Here is a 24,194-nt window from a genome sequence, read left to right as displayed (position 1 = left end):
GAGAGGGCTGCCCTTTCTGGTCCCATGAGTGGATGTTTGAAATCTCTGTTGATGCCTCCGGGCCGGCCGCGAAGTTGTGGGAGCTGCTGCCCCCCCTTCCTGCGGGCTCTCCCCAGGAGGTGAGAGCTTGAAGTGGGGCGGGCGGGTGACAATGGCTGTCAGTGGAATCTGCCTTCTTGGGTCCATCTGTGGCCAGTTGTGTGGGGGTGTGTGTGTAGTCAGGGTGGTGATGGTGGGGGTGTTTTGTGTGTGTGGTGGTGGGATGGGGTAGAGTGGAGTGTGTGTGTGTGGTGGAGTGTGTGTTGTGTGTGCGTGCGGTGGGGGTGAGGTGTGTGTGTTGGGGATGGTGGTGGAGGTGTTTTGTGAGTGCGGTGGGGGTGGGGTGTGTGGTGGGGTGGGGCTATTTTGTGTTTGTGGTGGGGTGGTGTGTGTGTGGTGGAGTGTGTGTATGTGTGTGTAGTGGGGGTGAGGTGTGTGTGTTGGGGATGGTGTTGGAGGTGTTTTGTGAGTGGGGTGGGGGTGGGGCTGTTTTATGTGTGTGGTGATAGTGGGGTGTGTGTGGAGGGGTGATGGTGGGGATGGTGTGTGTGTGTGTGTGTTTTGTGTGTGGTGGGGCTGTTTTGTGTGTATGTGGGGTGGGGCTGTCCTCTTCTTACAGGCTTATTTGCAATAAATGCACATTTTGCTGCCTGGAATAGGATGTTGAATAGAACAGGACATTGTATATACATAGGTCATGGGTACATCTTGTTGTCAGGATTTGGGAAAACATGTGGCTCTTCCAGGCCATCAGACACAAAAAACATCTGGATGGTGGGAGGAGAGAAGGTGGGCTGCTTTAGCATTAAGGAGAAGCACAACTGGCATATTTCTTGTGCTGTTAGCTTTCGTCAGCCTTGCCAAATGTGTGTGTGTGTGTGTGTGTGTGTGTGTGTGTGTGTGTGTGTGTGTGTGTGTGTTGATCTGTTTTCCCCCTTTCTTCTTTTGTGGGACTCAAGGCAGTCACAGGAGGCGATTGTGAGCTGCGTGCTTGGGTCACTGAGGCCGGCGATCCATGCGCCGCTGAGCCGGGGAGCGCACGGCACTGCTTGCGTGGCGGCCAGGAGGCGCTGCCGGCCTCGGGGGGGGAGCAGAGACCCAGAGAGAGGTGGGCATGCGTGGCAGACTTCGGGCACAAAGTTGGACCAGGGTGCGGATGAGGAAGATGGTGGTGGTGGGCTCCCAAATCAGACACTGGGGAGGAAAGTTCAATGGGGGGGGGTCCTGGCTTGGAAAAGTCCCTGTTCCCCTCTTGCCTTCTTGCCCCACTCACTCTGCCCCCCCACTTGTGCCCCCCCGTACAGTGCCCCCCACTTGTCCCATCCACTCAAGATCCATTCCCCTGGCCCTCATTCATCTATCCCCCCCCAGCCACTTAAGCCTGAGCAAGAAGGATGGCTTGGCTAGACCACCCTAGTGTGCCACTAACAGTCCTCAGGTGTGCCCTGGGGGGTTTGGGGCAAGCTCAGGCATTACAAAGTAATTACAAGTAATTACAAGTTTAAAATAAATAAAATGTATTGTTATTGTAAAATAAATAAAATATATTGTTATAAAACAATAAAATATTGTTTATTTATAAACTATAAAAATGCTTATAGTTAATTATGTTGTGTTGTGCAATATTGGCTCATGCGGTTATGCACGGTACACCAACATACATTGTACACATAAATGTTATATGTTATGATGGCGCGAACATTGTAAAAAAACTCTGGTAGATCTCTGGGCCTTGCTGGGTTTCAAAGTAGCTCTTGAGCCAAAAAAGTGTGAGCACCCTTGAGCTAGATGTTAATTTATAAAAGGTTCTTCAGTTGCTGGCTGCTGTGGAAAAAAATGGTGTCCTCCATCATCCTTGGTTATGTGATGAACTACATATGGAATGGCTTTTGGGAGCCCAAGAGACACTTGCACATGCAGAAGGTATCTCATGCTCATGGAAGGGCTGTGTTACACCTTGTGCTAGGGTGTTAGCAGGGCTAGCCCAAGACATGCCATATGCCACTGCTTTCACCTTATTCCATGGTATGCCAGACAGGGCTTCTGAGAGGGATTTTATCAGGGGGTACAAAAGTTTATTTTGGGCCACTTTGCAAAGGGGGAGGGGTGAAACAGAGCGCGGGAGCGGGGCAAGCAGAATGGTGGCAGAGAGGGGCAAAAGGATGGGGGGAGGGTGCAGGCAGCTAGAAAAGTCTTTGGAGCCCAAGTCTACCTACCCATGTGGATTAAAATAAAGTGCAGTCACACACACGTAGTAGTGTTCCCAGCATTCTATGCAGACAACAGGTCAGAGTAGATAGTAAACTATAAGATCCCAGGAAATTTCTGGGCCCCCTCCTTTGGCTCCTGGGCCCCATTTTTGACCCTGGGCCTGGGTACAAATTATCCCCTTTACCCCCCTCTCCTAGGCCCTGGTGCCAGATTCCACCCACCACACTTCCTCTTTCCACTTCCTGGATTTGAAAAGGGGGGGGGGAACTGAAGTAGAAATGTGGCAGAGAGTAGAGTAGTGAGCTAGAGAATTTCTCATACTTCCTCTTCCTCCTCATTCCTTTTCTAATTCAGAGAGTGGTGGCAGATATGCCCCCCCCCCGCAATCTGCTCACTGCCTGAGGCAACTGCCTCAGTCTGCCTTATGGATGGGCCAGGCCTTAGGATCAGATAAGAAAAGTGAAACTAAATCTTAAGATGCTCTTCCATTTGCCCTGAAGTTCTCATGACCTCTTGCATGAAAAAAAGCAACACCCTCCTGCTAAAGGCAACAAATGCTGGGGGATTACTTCATACACCTGTCCACCGTGGGTACTCTGCAAGTAGAACCTGGAAGAAGCAGCTACCTCTTCTTCAAGAGTTGCTTGGAGAAGAGGCTGACAATAATCATGCTGAAATATTTTTTAGTATCTATTTGCTCTCAGGAGAGTGTGGGGTGTAAACAGATAATTGGGACATAACTTGCTTGGGAAGGGAGATCTCCAGAAAATGGAGAACATTTAAAGGAGAGGCTGTTTAACTAAGAACAGGGATTAAGGGAGCTAGAAAACCTTCTAATGTACTTAACTCATATCTCTGGGGTATTGATCTAGATACCTGAAGAATCAGCCTGAAGAAAACACAGGTCATGGTTCAGGATGTGGACTCACCTCCCTGCATTACAATCTCTGAGCATGAACTGGAGGTTGTCCATGACTTTGTGTACCTTGGCTCAACGATCTCCGACACTCATTCTCTCGATACCGAGCTAAACAAGCGCATTGGTAAAGCAGCTACCACGTTTTCCAGACTCACAAAGAGAGTCTGGTCCAACAAGAAGCTGACGGAACATACCAAGATCCAGGTCTACAGAGCTTGCGTCCTGAGTACACTTCTGTACTGCAGTGAGTCATGGACTCTTCGCTCACAACAGGAGAGGAAACTGAGCGCTTTCCACATGCGCTGCCTCCGACGCATCCTCGGCATCACCTGGCAGGACAAAGTTCCAAACAACACAGTCCTGGAACGTGCTGGAATCCCTAGCATGTATTCACTGCTGAAACAGAGACGCCTGCGTTGGCTTGGTCATGTCGTGAGAATGGATGATGGCCGGATCCCAAAGGATCTCCTCTATGGAGAACTCGTGCAAGGAAAGCGCCCTACAGGTAGACCACAGCTGCGATACAAGGACATCTGCAAGAGGGATCTGAAGGCCTTAGGGATGGACCTCAACAAGTGGGAAACCCTGGCCTCTGAGCGGCCCGCTTGGAGGCAGGCTGTGCAGCATGGCCTTTCCCAGTTTGAAGAGACACTTTGCCAACAGTCTGAGGCTAAGAGGCAAAGAAGGAAGGCCCATAGCCAGGGAGACAGACCAGGGACAGACTGCACTTGCTCCCGGTGTGGAAGGGATTGTCACTCCCAAATTGGCCTTTTCAGCCACACTAGACGCTGTGCCAGAACCACCTTTCAGAGCGCAATACCATAGTCTTTCGAGACTGAAGGTTGCCAATACAGTGTGATCTAGATACCAGATGGTTAGGCAGGTGGTTAGGCCCTTTCATAGGAAAGAGTATTATCACTTTCTGTTCTAGAGCACAATCTTCCAGTTTGGAAGACAAAAAAACTTTCAGCCACATACTGTACGTGTTGCACATTCAAAATAGATACAGCAGTGATCTCCAAACTTTTTCATCTTATGGCACACTGACAAGGCACCAAAATGGTCAAGGCACACCATCAGTTTTTTGTTTTTTTTTTGACAATTGACTTGGCACACCATAATGCTGGTGGGTACTGCTGGCACCCCCCAATGGCCCTACTAATAAATGACCCTCCCCCAAACACCCGCAGCACACCTGCAGACTATTCATGGCACACCAATGTGCTGCGGCACAGTGGTTGAAAATCACTGAGCGATGGCATTAAACATACTTCTACACCACTTTTCATATCATTTCAGTTGCAATGTCAGTATGAATCTTCTTCCTCTACATACTGTTGAATATTCTGAAATGGCCTTTCTCCGTAAGAAGAGCTTCAGTGATGCTCGAACTGCAGTTTTGATTGAGAGAGGCTTGGGCAAGAAAATTGAATCAGACCCATTCCATAGACTTTGAGGTTCTGGGAGTAGTCACTCGATCAGCACATTCTTGAGACAAGCCCTTTACTGGAATGTTACCATCCCGCCTACTTCTCAGGTTTCTCTTTCAATTTTGCAGGACATACCAGGTATAAAAGGAGTTCCAGGTTTTTTGTTCTGACGGCCCACACATATGACTTTCACATAATCCCAAGCGGAATTTGATCCTGAATATCTAGTATCCGGATCTGTTGACTTTCAACATTTTTCTACTGTCAGCACTGTAGAGACAGCATAACTCGGTCCTACTGCACAGTGTGTCTGTTTAAATTTAAATGCCTCAGCTCTCCTTAATGATGCCTATTTGAACAAGACCTAGCACTTAAGACTTGCCAAAGTACTTAAAAGCTGACCTGCAACTATTTTTTTTTTTGTCTACTTCCACAATTTTCCTGAGCAGAAATAATCAAATGTACCATTGTCTGCTCTTTGGAGCTAGAGGGCTTGTGCATCAACAGTAATTCATTTGTTAAATGTTGCACAATGAGCAGATTTCTCTTAATTTCTTCAGTTTTTTTAACCCATCAAACCATTGCCTGAACTTGGCTGTCAGGGTATCTTTAGGCTCTACAGCCAGGCACAGCCTGTCATGCACGACTCATGACAATGGATGCGGGCACATCCTCCCATTCTCCCAGGCAATCCAATGGGGTTGGGTAAGCATTGCAAAGTGGATGCACATCCACATTGGCTTTTCTGTTGACTGCATTGACTCCAAATGTGACTGCTGGTTTCCATGCTTGGCTGTTCCTTGCTAGTGTGGGACAATCTAGAAATATAGCTAGATCATTGTTATGTACGCTATTCACAAATCATTTCACTTGTTCAATTCCAACGTGTTATTTTGCACAGGAGACCCACCCTGGCCAAAAGAAGATGTTCTTGGAGTCAACTTCTGTCTCTGATTTCCTGAGTCCCAAGACCTGCTGTCTGTCCTGGCTGGTAAATGGGAACATGCTACATTGGTACCTCATTTCCTCTAATTCCCTCTCACATTACACCAGAACCAGGAGACCAGTAGCATTTCCCTTTTATGTAACACAACAGCCAGGGCACATCAGCTAAAATTGAGTGTTGGGAGTGCTAGGACAGACAAAAGAAAATATTTCTTTACCCAGCGTGTAATTAGTCTGTGGAACCCCTTGCCGCAGGAAGTGGTGATGGCATCTTGCCTAGATACCTTTAAGAGGGAATTGAACAAATTTCTGAGAAACACTCTATCACAGTTAGAAGTCATGATAGGTATGTGCAAGCTCCTGCTTTTAGAAGTAGGCTACCTGAGAATGCTGGATGCAGAGGAGGGCAGCAGGACACAGGTTGTGCCTTGTTGTCTTGTGTGTTCCCTGGGGCATTTGGTGGGCCACTGTGAGATACAGGAAGCTGGACTAGATGGGCCTTTGGCCTGATCAGGCAGGACTCTTCTTATGCTCTTTTAAATGGGACTGTGCTACATTAGTGCCTCATTTCCTCTGATTATGCCAGAATTAATCCCCTTTCTCTGCAGAGCTCCTGGAGAGCTGTGTCTTTGCCCCAGTGTTCTACTATAAGTCCAAGTGGTTAAAGCGATAATTCTCTCTATAAAGGCTCTTTCCTCTGAGTAGCTCCCAGGCTACCTCTAAAAGATGCTAAGGAGTGTTCAGCCGATTCTCAAGGGGGGGGGAAGCATTCCCTAAAGGAAATGTGCGTGTTTGCAGTTGTGACGTTGATCCAGCTTTGTCACTGGAGGCCCAAGTGACATCTGTCACTGTGTGCCTTTTTACCAGCTACAGCTGGCTCACCATCTGTGAACCAATTGGACAGAAACAGCCTGGCCATGGTGATCCACGTGCTGGTGCTAAACTCTGGATTAGGCAACTGTATTTCATTGCACATGAAGCTATTTATGAAGATTGTTCAGAAAGTGTAGTTAAGTCCAAAATGCAGCTGCTCGGTTGCTAACTGGTATCAGCCATTGGAAATGTATCTCACCAATGCTTTAGGCAAATGCACTGGCTCTTGATCCATTTCTAAGCACCATTCAAAGGGTCAGTGCTTACCTTCAAACCTTGTGACCCTGAAGGATCACCTATGTTCACATGAATGTGCCTGGATACAAAGGTGTTCTTTGGAGGTTCTGAATAGTCATTGCTGGGGGCACACAATGCGGAAAGCTGACATACCAAATTTGTGGGCTCCTCATATGTATCTAATTGGTCACTGTTGGAGATTAGATGCTAGTCTACACAGGCCCATGATCTGATCCAAAAGGTTTCTTTTTATGTTTTTAGCCTGGGACCAAAAGCATATTATAATCTCAGGTTCTTGGGTTAAGCTCTGGGATGAGATTTTTTGGAAGAAACTGTCAATAATCAAAGTCAGTTGTAAATCGCACTTCTCAAAATTCTGGAATTTGATTAACTCCGTAGATAAAGGTTTTTGTTTTCTGGTGAGAAAGATAGGACTGCAGCCTAAGTTTTATTGAGCTTACTTCTGAGAAGAATAAAAACACTTCGAACACATCTACCCATAGACTGTTGGCAGAAGATAAACCTAACTGGCCAGAACACTGATTTGTATGTAAAAAGGGCAAAGATCTGGGCCTTCAAGAAGTTAAACAACTGCGCCCTGGATGTCCAACCAATAACAGTCCCATTCATTTCCAGACAAGTGCAAAACCTTGTCACCTATCTACTGACTATTCTTTCATGGTCCTAATCATTTTAATGGGGTTACTCTATTCAGTTCATTGTCATGTTAACATCCTATAAAAAAAATCTTCTGCAAATCAGTCAGTTCTAGAACTGGCAGGCTGAAAATGCCCTCAGAGACAATCTAGACAATGGAGGACATCCACAGCATATCAAAGTCAATTTTATATCAGCAAAGAACAGGTGAAACCATGGCACAGCCCAGCATCTAATCAACAGAGTACATTCAGAAATGCAGGTGTGAATTTTGAGTTTTTTCATAGTGTTGGTTATAGTATTGAATTAAGATCAGGAAGCCTATGGTGTAGAAAAACTGGATACGTTTTCCTCTGTCTCTCATGACACTGGAACCAGGAGTATCCAGCGAAGCTGATTGGCAGGAGATTTAGGATGGAGAAAGGACATCCTTCTTCACACAGTACACAATTAATTTATGGAATTTCCTGTCACAAGACGTGATGATGGCCACTACCTTGGATGGCTATAAAAGGAAATTGAATAAATTCATGGAGGATAGATCTATCAATGGTTACTAGGTATGATGGCTACATGCTTCCTTCAGATTTAGAAGCAGAGCGCCCCTGAATAACAGTTGCCAGGGAAGCAGCAGTGGATGAAAGCTACATGTCCCAGTTCTGGGCTTCTGAGAGACATCTGGTTGATCACTGCAGGAATCATGGAGAAGAGCAATGGTTTGAGCTCTGGTTCTCCAGGGAGCTATGGAAGCCAGGCAAGGAAGCTGCAGAATCCTCACAAAAAACCTGCTGCCCTGTACAATATATAGGATTGTACCCTTATGGGAGCTGTGGCCAATGGCCCAGTAGGTCAAGGGAGCTGCCAGTCAAAAAGTTTGGGAACCACTGGATTAGAAGAACCTTTGGTTCAATCCCAATTTTCCTATGTTCTTACATTTCAGTGACATCACTAATATGAAAATGAGAAAGACTTATCTATCCACAAGCATCTCTCTCTTACACACACACACACACACACACACACACACACACACACACAATGAGTAGGTGCCTTGCAGAAGGCACCCACAAGTGAAATTGCACCCCACACTCTAAATAAAACCACAATGGCTTTATGAAACACTTTTTCTGCTCTCTTATTTATTGACAGGTGTTTTTTTTTCTTTTTTGTAATTACAACACAATGAAATGATGGTAAGTACATAAGATAGTATAAAAAAGCCATTTTAACCCTTCCCTTAGTTAAGACACTTACAGCAGACAAGAACTGCCCCACCCCGAAACCCTCCTCAAATGAAAACAAAATAAATAGAAATTAATAAATAGAAAATAAATCACTGCACAGCCCTTAACTCTTTGATTGCCAGGTCAAGAACCAAAAAGACAATTCTAGCATGTGACATTTTTCACTTTATTTTATTTTGTGGTTAAGGGTTGCCACAGCAGTCAAAGGGTTATTGAAGTCTTGTAAACATGAGTACGTGGTTGAAAGATGTTCAGTCATGTAAATGATTGACAGATTAATATCATGACCCCTTGACCTTTAATTCTGCAACGTTATAAGGAATTAGATGATATTAGCTTGGTGAGCCGGTACATAGATTAATAAACCCATTTTTAAAATTGATTTTAACAGTGTACTATGAGGCCTTTGTTCAACTAATAAAAATAATGTGTATATAATAAAACACTGTTAAATGCACTGATCAATGAACAAAGAAAAAGCACACAAAACAATGAAAATGTATCAATCTAAGCACCACAAATTTTTGCCTGATTATATCTGACAGTCATTATACACTTTAGCACCATTGAGTCAACCTTGCTTATGCACACAAAAGAGCTTTGTGTTTGTCCATAGGAAGTACTTGAAAGAATAACATGTCATCTACTTATTTATTTAAAATGCAGAAGATGTTGTGGGGAGCATACAGTAACATAAAAGGAAAAAAAAAAGATTAAATTGGGAAAAGAAGTGCTAGGTTTCTGGAAGTAGATAATTTTTCTATTATCTTTTTGCTTATGAACTGTCCTGTGAGTTGAACTCCGGCATGAAACGGAGGAAAGAGTGGCATCATTGGAGGAAAGAGTGGTACAATAAACCTAAGTACACACGCGGCTTTACCACTTGACAGTCTCTCATATAGTGGGATCAACATAGCAACACCTGCCTATAGAAAGGAGTTCGTCCTAAAAGGAACATTGTAGCTTATTGTAAGGAAGATGCTGCATACCTGAAAACCCACCAGGTTCCCATTCTGGCTTCTTTGTAGGACTAAAGACACTTTGAGATGCCATATGGGTGGAACTACAAAGCTGAAAGCCTAATCTGGTTAAAAACAAAGTCTGGATGTTGCATATGCAAAAAATTTTTTAAAGGACCTTTAAGAAAAAGAATGGAATTGAATTTTTCACAATCAGTTGATTTATGAAAATAATTAGAACCTACTAGAATACTGGTCTCTATCCCATGTTAACACTTCATAATCAGGTACAATTCTTGCACAAGGTGAATGGCAATAACAGTAAATGAAATAAGAGCAATACACACTTACAGTATGCAAAATTGCAAAGAGCTGAAATACTTGAGCCACCTATTTAAATAAATGAATGAGGGTACACTCACTTCCTACCAAAGCTAAAAAGAAAATTCCATTTGGCGGCCTTCAAAATTCTTGATTGCATAAACATATGCAGGTCAAGTTGTCTTGAGCACTCTTAAGGAAGTCGTTTTGAGAGATGGTGTGGAGCAGAAAAGCAGATGGGAGAGAAGAGAGCTTAACTCCTGCCCTGCCCACTACTTTTCCACTCAAAGTTACATTCCTAAAGCCCTTTGTTACCCCAAACATGTACTGGGGGAGGGTAAACATATTTATGGAAACACAAAGGGGAAAGCAACTTGGGGCATGAATTGGAACTGAGCAGAAGTATGGAAACGGTTCAAGTATCTCACTCCTTCACTCCTGTCCAAAGTATGACTTTTTAAAGAAATGGTCGTTGGGAATTTGTGATATCATTTGCTTGCCAGATTGGGCTTTAGGCCTGCCCTAAGAAGTAGAGAAAAGCAAGCACACGCTTACCTAAGTGCGGCTGCACAAATGTAACGGGTTGGGGAAGTGTTTCTGAAACAAGTACTGGGACAAGCAAATGTCTCCCTGCTTTCAGCAGCCATGGAGTCAAATGGAAAATATCTCCTAAAAATGCCTCTAACATCTAGCAACCAGTTCTGTGGAAATAACCCAAATATTGAGAAAGCAGTTAGTAAAAGGGACTTGCGGTTAGACCAATATTTCATTTAGGGGAACGGACAGTAGAAACAGGACCCATGTCCTCTGAAATCTCTCTAAACTGCCACTGTTATGGACATGACAAAAATAGCCGCCACCACCAGATGGGTCACACATGCAAAGAAACAAAGAGTCCAAACAGCCCCTATATCCACCTCACTCACACACATATTCTCATCTTAAATGGCTAACACTGAACGATCAGCAGCTGTCCTGGTACATCTACAAAACTTCCAAGATTCTAAGACTGTAAACATGTAGCAGATGCTACAAACTCAGTATGAGCTACAGCAAGAGATTATTTAGCCAGAGGCCTGGATATCCAGCATATGGATAAAATAATTAAGGGGAAAGAGGAGCAGTAGCAGAGAGATTATCTGCCATCTCAAGACTCTAACCTGCTGGGCTAAGCAGCTGAGCATTCCCAGCTTGGTTGCGATTATGCGGGTGAACACAGTGCTGTGAGTTATTAAGTTGGGGGAGACGCACAAACATTATCCTTGAAGAATGCCTACAAAGCAGCAAATATTTGGGCAGCTGACAAAGCAAAAGGAGCGGATTAAAACCCGGTCCTCTGTAATACTCGGTCATTGTGACATTAAACCCTAAGAATGACACCAGGCCACTGTGGCACTACTTTTAACAGTGTCAAAGAAGCCGTATCCAAACACTCTAATGCAGTGGTTCTCACACATTTAGCACCGGGACCCACTTTTTTAGAATGAGAATCTGTCAGGATCCACCGGAAGTGATGTCATGACCAGAAGTGACATCATGAAGCAGGAAAATTTTAGCAATCCTAGGCTGCAATCCTACCCACACTTACCCAGGAGTCAGTACCATTTACTACATTGTTAAAAGAATATACATAGTAGCTCGTTAAAAGTATAGTTCTGTAACATTTCCCCAAATGTAGTCACATATCATGGCAGCATCAAGTCTAATGTATTAAAAATAAAATATGGAAATGAATGGGGACCCACCTGAAATTGGCTCACGACCCACCTAGTGGGTCCCAACCCCCAGTTTGAGAAACACTGCTCTAATGCAAGGAAATTGTTTCTGCTGGTGCAATTTGTTTTCCTCTTATTTGGGCGCGAGTCAATCATTGAATGAGGTCTAAAGTCAAAGACACACCTCACCATCTGAAGGCCTGATGTTAAGGGATGTCAAAGCCAATCTGTGAGCAGAAAGGGCGGTTAAATATGCTCAGCGGATGGCGCTGCAGCTGTGCAGCGAGTTAGCAGCATGATACGAAATAAGCAAGTGCACAAAGAAGAAGGGAAGGTGGAAAGCATCTAGAAAGGACAATTCCCTTTGGGGTAATTTTAATTCCTCCTATTAGGGGATCACAGAGGTTGCAGGAAATAAGGCAGTTTGTGAACTGGCCCGCAGGATGCCCTCTCCAAACCTACAAATAATCAATGGGTTCACTTTGCCCTGTTGGTCCATCCTTTTTTTCACAAAATCAGATCAGAGGCAGATAACTGCACATTGTTGTCTAATAAAAAGCATGTATTTCAGTAAAATCTTTACGCATTTGTATTAAACAACCACACAAGTACTGTGGTATGGAAATGTCTCTTATCAGATGACATTGTTCATGAGAAACCAGCAGTTTGGGAAACTTGGGGCACCATCCAGTCAAATTCAGCACCTTCAAGTCTCATTTATTTCAAAAGGAGATGCAAGTCAATGAGACAGAAACTTGCTTTAAAGTAAAATTGTGTGCTCCAATTGTATGACATTTTCTAACCTGGAATTTAGCAACAATGAGTAAGATGATTGTATCTGATGTGGGATCTACATTATTAATGTTGTCCAAGTTGCTCCAGTATTACTTCTCTTTCTTGTCACCTGTGATTAATCAAATCCATCAAGGAAGGTATGCTGCTATTGGTGGGGAGCGCCAACACTTCTCTGAGGAAGAATTAAATGGCCCTATTTCTCTGGGAGCTACTTCATATATTACAAGAAGTGGCCAAAAATGGAATGCCTTGAAACAACTTCATGCAAAATTTCCATCCATTCATCTCTGCTGTGAGATGAAGTATGAGCTACATACACTCTACCCACCCCTTTTTGTCGTCTTCTGTTTTCAATCACCATTTCCTAACTCATATTTGCTTGGGCTTTTGCAGTAATACAAGTTGTATGGATTCTAAATGAAACCCTATGTGTATCAAAAATCCTGAACAAACATTTCCGTTGGAGGGTAATACTAGTACCGCGTACGTTTATGACAGATCTAAATCTGAAAAAGCACAAAACAAGGCTCTAGAGATACAGCCAGTGAGAAAAACCAGCTTTTCAGAGAAGTGAATCTGTTGCATTGGTACAGTCAGAGGTTGGACGAAGTGCCACACTTATAACAGGTTCGTGCACGGTTATTTCAAATGATGACAAGACTATGGTTTCTCTGGCTTTTGCATGTGGTCATTTTGTAGAACGGTAGCAATTGCTTCCGTACGCACTCACATAATCCAGGGGCTATGTGTTAATGTGTTATCAGTGGGGCTCTCTTTGATCACATATATTTTGCTGGATTGCACTGTGTTACTTTTGCTGAGAAAGAATGAGACACTTCTTGGAACTAAGGGTAGAAGTGCCATTCTTGGTACATCTGATCTCTGCCTCATGCTTACAAAAAGGGAACATTAGTTTTGTGCTAATGTCCCACCTCTGGGTTAATATATTAACTACTGTGGGCCGTTGGTATCTCCGGATTCCACCACTCGCAAATTCCACCATCTGTGGATGCTGAGTCTGCACCTCAGAACACTTCATGTCCAGGAAGTGCTCTGAGCAACAGGAAAGCCCATGGCCCATTCCAGAACGCAGAATTTCAGTATGCAACCAGAAGCAGAGGTCACAAACCGAATGTGGCTCCCGGTTGCATCCTGGAGGCCTTCTGAGGAGGCAGGGAGGCCCTTGATGTGGGTGGCAGGCCCAGCTCAACCACTGGAGGCCTGGCTTGGTCCTGAGTAATTGCATTGCAACATTCCCCATGGACTCTAGCACTCACAGTTCTTGGAACGAAACCTCTGTGGATACCAACGGTCCACTGTAATTGTTGGTTCAGAATTCTACATACAAATTTAATGCATTGGGGCTGCAAGAGGAACAGAACAACAACTAGATCCTGTTTTGAGATCTCCCACTGAGTTTGTTTCCAGTATATCTATTCTTAGCATTTTATACATTGTGATTTTCCAAGGATTAAAAATAAAAATGCAGTAAGACAAATGAAAGGGTAGCCCTTACTACATGACATTGTCTTGCCATATAGGGATGGCAATTAACTTGCACTTTAGGCTGCTCCTGTTACTGTGGCTGTCCCTAGATTCTGACTTTTCTCAGGGAAAAAGATTAGGGAATCTGCATATTTGGCAAGTTGCATAATCTTCAAAGAGATCACACATCAGACACCACAAACACACCTTTTATAGTTACTAAACACCTTGGATATAACAGCTTGGATCTAATCAAGCATAAATCAAAACTCTGTCCATGTATTAGGGCTTTCCCATTCATCTCCCACTAAGCACTTCAAAAAGCCACTCCCAAAGGTCAGTGGCTCTCCAAAATGGTGTTGGATGTGGTGGCAGGACTGTAGCAAGAGGGGGATCTGCAAAAATCTGTGGGCACCTTACATGAATGGAAAGCACTTCTGCTCATGCAAAAGGCTCTTTGAACACAAGCTAATATTTTTCAGTGTATGACATTAGTGTGTCTGGCAATAAGATGCTGAGACCTTGCTCTAAGGTGAACATGGGCATACTGGGTTCTTATCAACAAGCCAGAACAGGATCCCTACTTGGTTATTAACACGAAGAGTGTGACATCAAGAAACAGAGGCATCAAAATAAAATTATGCAAGTAACTCAATATATAGAAACTGCAGTCCTCAAATACAGAACCCTGAAGCAATCAGCACTGAAGAACTTGCAGAGAAAACGCCCTGATAACACAAGCATTAGTATGGCATCCTATGCACACTTACCTGGAAATAAGCTCTGATTGGAACTTACTTCCAAATAAATACACATATGACCAAGCTGTACCTGTTGAGGGGAAGAATATACTTAGACAGATTCACATGTACTTGCATACTTCCATGAGACTGCACCAGTGTGAACGGTCTGCACAGGTCATGTATGCAGCCTCCACAATCATCTTATGATATGGGGAACCTCAGTGCTTCATTTGATCACATTAGCCAGCATGATTTCCATACATTTGGCTGTATTTTTAATTGCGTTTTCATGCTCCTTAAAGCCCTACCTCCCAACACAGTAACTTCACTCGGAAGTTATAAAATTCATATTACAGTTTAGTCTGGGATATGTGAAAGGGTCCTTTGGAGCACGATCATTTTCTTTCCATTCCAGCCTGTCAAGTAAATACATACAAGTGTATTTACAAAAGTTTCCAGCTTTCTGATAAACGGTGAACTCAAACATTTTTTTCCTCCTGATTCATGGCAAATAATATTGTGCTATTCATCACTTTACACGACACACCAGAACTGCCTTGATAGACCTTAACAGATTGATGACATCTGTATTTTTGCATTGCATTGATCCACAAATGTCGTTTGTGACACTGTGAATACAGATTTGCTTGTTAAACATCTTTCCCCTACTGGATCCATATGTATAGATAAGCATCCACTGTCTACTTCATGCATCTGATGAGTGTTACACTTGCCCCCAAGACTCTTGCCACAATACACTTTTTTGCCTTAATGGACTCACAGGATTTCTTCCTAGTTTGCATTGCAAACTGCAAATATATTACTGGGCATGTGCCATTTACTTAAAATTCAGTATTATTTTTAATTCTTTTGTAAATGCTCACATGAGAGATCCTGTTAAGCTTAGTGAACAAAAACAGCCTTATAAAAATGAGTTGCATGGACCAAGTGCTCATCACATAACTCTTTCCAACGCAATTATGGCATGGATTTTATTGTCTTTCTTTTTATTTTTAAGAGTTTAGTATCTAAATTGGGGCATTCTTATTTCAACTCCAGTGGTTAAACTTATGAACACAGGGGCATGCATACACACATAAATGCACACACTCCTAAAATTAGCTTGAACACACAAGGTGCAACAACCTGGGGCAAAAACTATCAAATGATTGTTCCATAAAATAGAATTCTATAATAGAAAAGCTCACGCAACTTTGACTTCCATGGCAAGAAGCATGCCAAAACTCGATTCAGTTCACTTTTTTCTCAGTATATAACATATAATGCACTTTTAAACAGATCAAGTTATTAAGCATTCACATAGCCATGATGTACCTTAAATCAAGCACTACACATCATCACACTTGCCTTCCTGCACAATTGTTGTATGTTAAATCCTCCAAATATAAAACAGTTGTTTCCTTACAAAAAGAGCAAATGGTAACATGCTCAGCTCCTTCCTTGCTTTTCAGGAAACAACTGTACTGAAATTCTAAGCTGCTATGAGAGAAAGAGAGACGCTGAATAGGAAGTAAATTTTTCAAGAGATGGGGAAGAACAAAAATAAAGCTGCTGCCCTGAACTCATGGTAATATATATGTTACAATAAACATGGTAAATGTTGACAATCATGTGCATATGCTGACAATGTCATCCAAATTTTGTGCATATTCAAAGTCAGGTATCTATTTTTCTACTTTTCAGACATAACACCAATGAATGCAGCCAACTGCAGTTAGAGGACTGGCAAAATTCACTAGTGTATTTGGGTACTCCCAACATTTGCCTGGGATTGTTGACGTTCATGTTTGGAATCACTCAGTAACATGAAAATCTATAGGCTACTGTAAAAATCAGCAAATGCAGGCTAAATAATTTTGCATCAGTTTCAAATTTCCAAAGATAACACCAGGGCCATAAGGATAGATCTCTTCCTATCCTTGATGATTTCAAGGGGGGGGGGGAGAAATACCCCACATATTGCTCTATTTCTGCAGCTGTAGTCAATTGTTGTATACTTGCAGCAACAAGTGAAGTGGACATACCAGAGTAATGCAACAGTTTCATAGTGGTGCAACCTTATCCTACTATAAAACGTATCTCTTAAATGTCACCTGCATTGCAAGTGTGCTACAAACCACCCCTTCTCATAGTTACCCATCCATACATTGGTTTATGGTCAAAGAATGAAGAACTGCAATGCCTCACATGATTCTAAAATAAACTCTGAATTAAAAAAACCACAAAAAACAAAAACAAACCCTCCCGTCATGTTTAATTGAATAAGAAGGCAGACTAATAGTCATGCTATGCTCAATACAAATATAAATTCAAGGCAGTCGAGCTATTCATTACCAAAAAATAATATGTATATATACTTACACTCTCTAAAAAATGAGTCAGTAATGTGGATTAGGAAATCAGTAAGAAACTGTCTGAGTCTAGTATAAAAAACCATTTTGCGTAAAAGTCAATGACGGCCCTTTTCAAGTATTTGAGCATTTTTTGTCTGTTTTAGAACATCATTATTTATAATGAGCCACTTGTAGAAAGGACTGGTTTGATACAGAAAATTGCATGGAAATTAAAGAGAAATTTGCTTCCACCGCAGTTCATTTTTAGAGCGTGCATGTATACATAGCAACTGTTCCATCTAGGGATCCACAATCAATACTGGGCATATTCATTGGGAAGTTTTCCTATAACACTTGCCAGTGGAATAAATGGAAGCTGTGCAAGGACACTGACACGCACTGCCTATTTATTTCCAAGGGTTTGGGGAAAGGGGGCTTCTCAGCATACTATGCCCACTGTCCTTCCCTAAAAAAACAGGTGAATGTTTGGACAATGTATAATAGGCCTTTTCCCCATTTTTTTTTTGTAAGAAGACCAGTCCTAATCCAAATGGATCAGCAACACCAGATTTCCTGTTGAGCTTGTGCCAGTTTGCAAGTTAAAGGTCAAAGAGCAAAGACATCAAACAGTACACAGTAAGGAAATTCAGACAGCAAAGGGTTTTTTTTTCCACAGAAGACAATGTTTAACCTAGTAATGACAGTCAACGGATCAATAAAGTTCAAGGCAAGCTGTTCATCGTTTCAAAAGCTACTCCCCTGGACTCCTAGCTTTCATACAAAGCCAGGTATCTGACTGGTGGGGTGCATTTTTTTTTCTGAATGCCTTTAATAAGTTCACAGCCCAGTGACTGTAAAAAGTCTGTCACTGTGAGAAGCAGCTCCTAAAATCAATAAAAGAGGTCTGTCAGTTGCTGACTTTTCTCTAGGAAAAAAATATTGATACACAACCTGCTCTGCAGGTCACATGAAAATGACAATACTGCTGTTAGCACAAAAATTACACATGATCACACAATGCTTTGGTGGTCCCTTGGTTCCATCAGTGACTCAATGCACAGCTCAAGGCCAGAGGTCTCACCAACCCTTTGAGAACTAAGGCAAATAACCCAGTTGGCAACATGTGAACAAGGCGGGACCCATTCAACATTAAGACTTGTTGCTTCCTTGTTTTAAGTGAAATTACTGAACCTGCATGTGTCCATGCCCCAAGGCAAATTCAATGATCAAGCAGCATAGCCTTTAAAAAAAAATTAAACTACACTACATTTAAAAGATCCAGCCAATTGCTTGGCAGGAGAGGTCCCCCTCTCCCCACCCCAGCTTGCTTCTCAAGATCTGTTGTCAATTCCATATTCCTGTTTTCTCTCAGGATGGGTGCAAACAATCACTATTATAGGGGTTCCAGGAAGTATGATAGAAACACAGTTTTTTGTGTTGTACATACTGCTTCATTTTGCTCTGATGTCATTTCTGGCCTCCAGGCTTTGAAGCAGTGCAGAGATCTACAAAACCTGTCAAGAGGGACAACAGTGGGATGAGTGTACACAATGCAGGCAACAATGCCGCTATCATCTTCCTTTCAATTTCCTGGAAAAAGAACAATTGTCTGCCTCCAGCCTTAGTTGCTCCTGATGCTTCACTCTCAGCCACTGGGCTCTGCTGTTACAGTGTGCATGCTCATGTAGAGTACAGTACCAAGGAACATGCCAATTGCATTTTAATAAATATGGGGTTGTATCCTCCAAAAGTTAGTCATAACTAAGCACCATTGACGACAACAAGGTCAGTTATCACAGCAAACCTGGCTCCCGTTAATTGCCATGGGACTTAGTCATGACTGTCTGCTGATACAGCCAAGAGCAATGGCATGTTTTTTAAGATCAGGTGATAATTTTTTCGTTTCTTTTGTACTATGCATTCCTATGCATATTGACTCAGAAGTCAGTTCAACAGAGTTCAATGGGACATTCTCAGTTACGTTCAAATAGGATTGCAGCCTTAGTATTGTACAAAAAGATTTGATTCTTGGAATGAAATATTGGGAACCACCAATGTGTGACAGCAAAGGTGATGGGACAAGAGGGCTAGGCAAGTACGAGTAGTAGAGGTGTAGCAGAACAGCTGGAGTTGGCAGAGGTGAGGCAGGTAATTTGGAATTGCTTGGCATCCTGAATAATGAGCAACAGGAAACTAGGCTGCCAAATTGTAGCCATTCCTATTCTAAGGGCTACCAGTGATTAATATAACAAATCCACGGAACGAACAGATGAATTCACTTCTCTGATATATAACCAATAGTGCAAGCAATTTTTTTAGCATCGCGCTAATTGTGAGGCAGGTCAGCCCCACTTCCTGGCCTACCAAACTGCCCTACTTCACTGCTGACAAGTTTCATTATGATACAGTGTGGTGTCATAAGGAAGCTTGAACTGGTGTATAGACAGCCACTGAAACCAGTAGAAAAGGGCCATGGTATTGAGAAGGAAGGAGATAGAAGTTCCGTGGACCTGATATGATTTATGGATAGCCTATGGGGGAACAGAGTCTCACTTGCAATTGCAGGAGATAACCTTTACAAACGGATCTCTTTCCCAACCTGCTGCTGTGTAATCCTACAGTTTCAGAACAACCAATGTGAGCAACCTTCATACTCTGAAAACAGATCTGATAGTTCTCAAAGGGTCACCGATCACATAAATCGAATACGAGCTTTATGCTTCTCTGTAACATTAAGTGTCATTTTAGTTCACTGCAATCTACTTCAGAGATTTGCTGCTTTCTGCTATGGTTTCAAAATAAGTGTTCCTGACAGACCTATGGAAGGCCTGGGGCTATTCGCCTGTTAACAGCTTGGGGAAAAACAAACCAAAACCAAAACAATAAAAAAGGATGAGGCAGGACACCAAAGAAAAGCAAAACCAATCAATACAAAAGATACTATCTGAATATAGTTATGAATATAAATGCATTAAAACATTGAGGACGTAGCTCAGAAAGGCTGTATAAAACACAAAATGAATGTATCATTAAGGCTGTTACTATATTGCAGATATTTTGGCCCCGTGTTTGTTGGAAAATAGCTGTCCAAACAGCCTGTGTATCCTGGTCTCCCATTTGCATGTAGGAGTATAGGACTATATCCATAGCTGACAGAAAGCAATCCTCTTTGGAGACAAAGCTGTTTTGGGTCTTCACACTTCCTGAAAGTTCCATTGTGATTGTTGTGTTCGAGTTGCTGTATCGAGCGTGCAGAGGAACAGCTAGAACCGAATGACAAAGAAAGACAAAGGACTGGAGGAACGGCAGATACTGTGTATGATGGAAGCTTCCCACTGGAGCGAACACTCACTCCTGTGCAGGGCAGGCGGCCCTCTGGGTTTTAAAGATCAGCCTGGGACGAGGCGGACAGATGCCTGCTCCTAGCTAGGAAACCGCATAACAGCTCTTGTGTTGGATCTGAAGTTACCACAAACTCCTGGCAGAGAAAGAAGAAATACCCCTACATCACACCCACTCTTGCATAGAGCGTTTGCAGTACAGTATGTGGCGGGGTGTTCCTTTCCTCTTGAACTGGAATACAGTGTAAACCAAGACAAGGAGGCACAGGGCCAAAATGCAAGGAATGACAATGGCTATGGCTTTCACAGTGCTGGCTGTGTTGTCCAGTTTGATGACAATGTCTACGTCATCCTGAGGGCTGTGTCGGTCTTTGTCCCGGTCTGCTGGTCCATCACAGCCCATAAAATCCTTGAGGATGGATCTGGGGTATCCAGGTTCCACCCGGAGCATCTGGTTATTGAACTTCCAGTATTCCTTGCCTTTGTAGAAATATGTGAAGCCTGAAGAACAAAAGCATAGTTACGTCAATTACTTGAAATTTAGTTGTTTCTCATATCATATGACTGAAATTCAGAGTTAAAATGGATACTTAAAATTGGGAATTGAAACAGGATGCACTGTTAGGTGTCACTACTTTAAATATAAAAAATTAACCACTCCACCCCACCCAGTCTTGCCAAAGTTTCATCAGACAAGACCTTCGCCATACTGAATTATCAACATGAATATTGAGAAATCTCCCACCACTTCATTTACTCAGAAGACCCCCTTATCTTCTTTTGGGTGTGTGCAAGAAGATCCTTTGCTGCAGCAAGCATTACAAAAATCACACCTGACAAGGACTTAGAAACCTTGTGGTTTTAAAACTCGAATAAAATGACAACAGAAACCAGTGGCAGCTGAATCATAAGTACACTCAGCCCTTGGGACCTAGGGGGGCTTCCATTCCTGGAACCTCTGTAGATGCTGAAATCTGCGGATTTCGGGCCCCTGAAAATCTCTGAAAGCAACCAGAGTGGAGCTCTAGTCACTTTGGGAGATCCAAGAGGGCCATTCCCCCCCCCCCCGGTTTGGAACCTGCAGATTATGAAATCCATATGTACTGAATTTGTGGATAACAAGGGTCGACCTATATATTTCATCACTCTATGTGTATCTACCCTTTTACTAGTGGTAGACCCTTAGCATTATTTAAATAAATATTCAAATACTATGTCCTTCAGCTTCTGAGTTGTCAAATACCTCTATGAAAATCTTACAGTATCTCTCAATAATCTTTAAGAACATAAGAACAGCCCCACTGGATCAGGCCATAGGCCCATCTAGTCCAGCTTCCTGTATCGCACAGCGGCCCACCAAATGCCCCAGGGAGCACACCTGATAACAAGAGAACTGCATCCTGATGCCCTCCTGGCATCTGGCATTCTGACATAGCCCATTTCTAAAATCAGGAGGATCAGCCTATGGCCTGATCCAGTGGGGCTGTTCTTATGTTCTTATCTCCACCCCACTGGCATAACCAAAGTTAGGGTATGTTCCTTATTCAACATAGAGTTTTCTGTTAGTTGGGAAAATATTAGTTGGGAAAATTAAGCAAATGCCACACATGAATGCAATCTTTTTGTGAGTGTGCATACAAGAAATCCCATAGGCAAAATCCATTTACATACTTTTAATTGCCACTGAATCCAATGGGAAAGACTTAAGGGTAACTGTGGATGAATTTATGCCCTACATAAATTTCTTATGTGTGTAACTTTCTTTCTTATTTGGGTAAAGCAGTATCTCCTCTTGCTTATAAAAGAACCAAGACAAATACACTGAGACACAGGAGAGATTTAAGATCTTTCTTTTAAACTGACACTTGATCATAAATAATGCTCAGCTTGAGTTCTATTTAACCATAGAGCCTATGCCCAGCTCTGGAACACTGGTCAATTATAGCAAGTTGCAACGATGTGTCACAACCCATCTAAAAGGCCCCTATCTTAAGTTATATGGGTAGATTCTATTCCATGTTACTTGTACATCTTTGAGAGAAAATGTTATATGAACTCTGCCAACAGAAAACAGGTGTACGCAGCTTCTTATTTTCTGCAGGGAGCTGGAATTTGATCATTCAAATGCAATCCAAGATAATTACAAATGGTGCCTAATTGCAGAAATGCTGCCTCTCTGCCAAAAAATCTAAAGCATTTTACTATCCCAGCTGAAAAATGGCAGTGATCCAGCATGGAACTAACTTCTCAATGGGGGAACTTCCTCCCAATGTTTATGAACTACATGCAACAGCTGGATCTCCATCTTTACCATTTTGCATCTTGCAGTGAGTGCTGCAGGTCACTGAGAAGAGAGACTCGGCTTCATTTATGATATGAAGAGAATGGGCGGAAAGATAAGTAGGGCTGATATGAATTTCAACAATATACATAAAAATGGGACAGTTGCGTGTGTGCGTGTGTTTGGTGTCCTGAATATAGCTACATTTATATTAGATGTATCTTTTATTTTGAAAATACAAAGGGAGGGTTAGGGCTGGGATAAGAAAGAGCCTTAGTATATGAATAAAATGTTGGCTTTGTTGCCCAGTTATAGTGGGACGCAAATAACCAGGAGGCAAAAAAACCCAGACATGAATATCCAGGGACACCAATGACTGTGATGCATTTGACCTGGACACAATTGTCCATGATACAAATACCCTAATGCTGGATTAAGCCATTTCTGCCCAGCTTTGCATTTACCTAACAGGGATTAAATGTATACGCCTGTGGGTTAGGCAGAAATGGGTTAAATCCATAGCCTGACTGCTTACTGAAACTATGCCTAAGTATGTGGAATTGGCTGCATATTCTTCCCATCACTCTTGCCCCATTCTTCTTCCCTGGTGGTAGATTTTAGATTATGAACTTCTTGGAATAGGGACATGTGTTCTTGCTAGCCATGTTCTTTGATGGTGCTTTGTAAACCAACAGGCAAACAAAGAACCTTAGAGCACAGCCCTTCTCGCAAAACATAACAATGACTGGGTACAATCCTAACCTGTGTTAGATCAGGCAGGCCGAGAGGCCTGCGCTGTATCTAGTACAAGTATGGTGCGGCCCGCGGTGCAAATCAGAGTAAGGGAATTTTAGTCCTCTTACCCCAAGCAACACCAGAGGCAGCCCTATGGGTTACTCAGATCTGCACCCACAATTTCATGGACCCAAATCTATGAGGCATGAGTAAAGCCGCTTGGACCAGGGATGGGGGATGGGATCCAGCCTGCGCTGCCACAGCTGGCCCCACCCTTTCCCGTGCCCGATCCACTCCCCCATGCCGCCCTTCCCTCTGCCCTGAAATACCCCCCTCCCCCGTCCATTCCTCCCTCCCTCTGCCCTCTCCCATCCCCTGTGCTGGTCTGCCAGGACCCGCAGAAACCTACCTCCTCCAGGCATGGCTCCTAAAGACCAGGGCACGCCAGTGCTCTGGCCTATTCCCAAGTTGTTGCAAACATACTTTATGGCACATTTGCAACAGATGGGAGCTGGCACAAGAGTCAGGGGGGGAGGGGTTTGGATTGCACTGTAAGTAATATACTTTTCAAACTTAATTTGCAGATTTAAATTAATAAGAATGTGGCGTGGCTGCTGTGTGTAGGGGTTAAGAATGGCACAATATCATGATGTCACAGCACGGGCTGATGGTACACATTATGGAGGAGAGGGGAAGAACTTGAAAGAGATGCCATTGCTTGTGTAGTGGGCCATTTTGGTATGAAACCATAAAACTTTCTTGCACACAAAGAATGAAGACATTAGATTTTGGTGCAAATCAAAAGCATGCATATCCTTTGAGCAAGTGAAGCTGGTTCTCTGCTCAATTTGTTCCTCTACTATTAAGACAACTCTAAAGTGGACACAAGATGTGGCAACTTAATTTCACA

General features: G+C 42.9%; 1 protein-coding gene across 1 annotated transcript in view; it reads right to left on the bottom strand.

Annotated features, from left to right (window-relative positions):
• Positions 1 to 20,121: 20,121 nt before the first annotated feature.
• MMP16 (matrix metallopeptidase 16) overlaps positions 20,122 to 24,194 on the bottom strand; it is a 115,163-nt gene continuing 111,090 nt past the window's right edge. The window contains exon 9 of the mRNA XM_066623763.1: positions 20,122 to 20,769. Coding sequence (XP_066479860.1) covers positions 20,435 to 20,769 — 335 coding nt within the window. The 3' untranslated portion in view covers positions 20,122 to 20,434. The remainder of the gene's footprint in view (positions 20,770 to 24,194) is intronic.

The sequence above is a fragment of the Tiliqua scincoides genome, chromosome 4, assembly GCF_035046505.1.
Source record: "Tiliqua scincoides isolate rTilSci1 chromosome 4, rTilSci1.hap2, whole genome shotgun sequence".
Taxonomy (NCBI): Eukaryota; Metazoa; Chordata; class Lepidosauria; order Squamata; family Scincidae; genus Tiliqua; species Tiliqua scincoides.
Note: the sequence above shows the minus strand (reverse complement) of the source record. Positions and strands in the feature narration are given on the sequence as shown.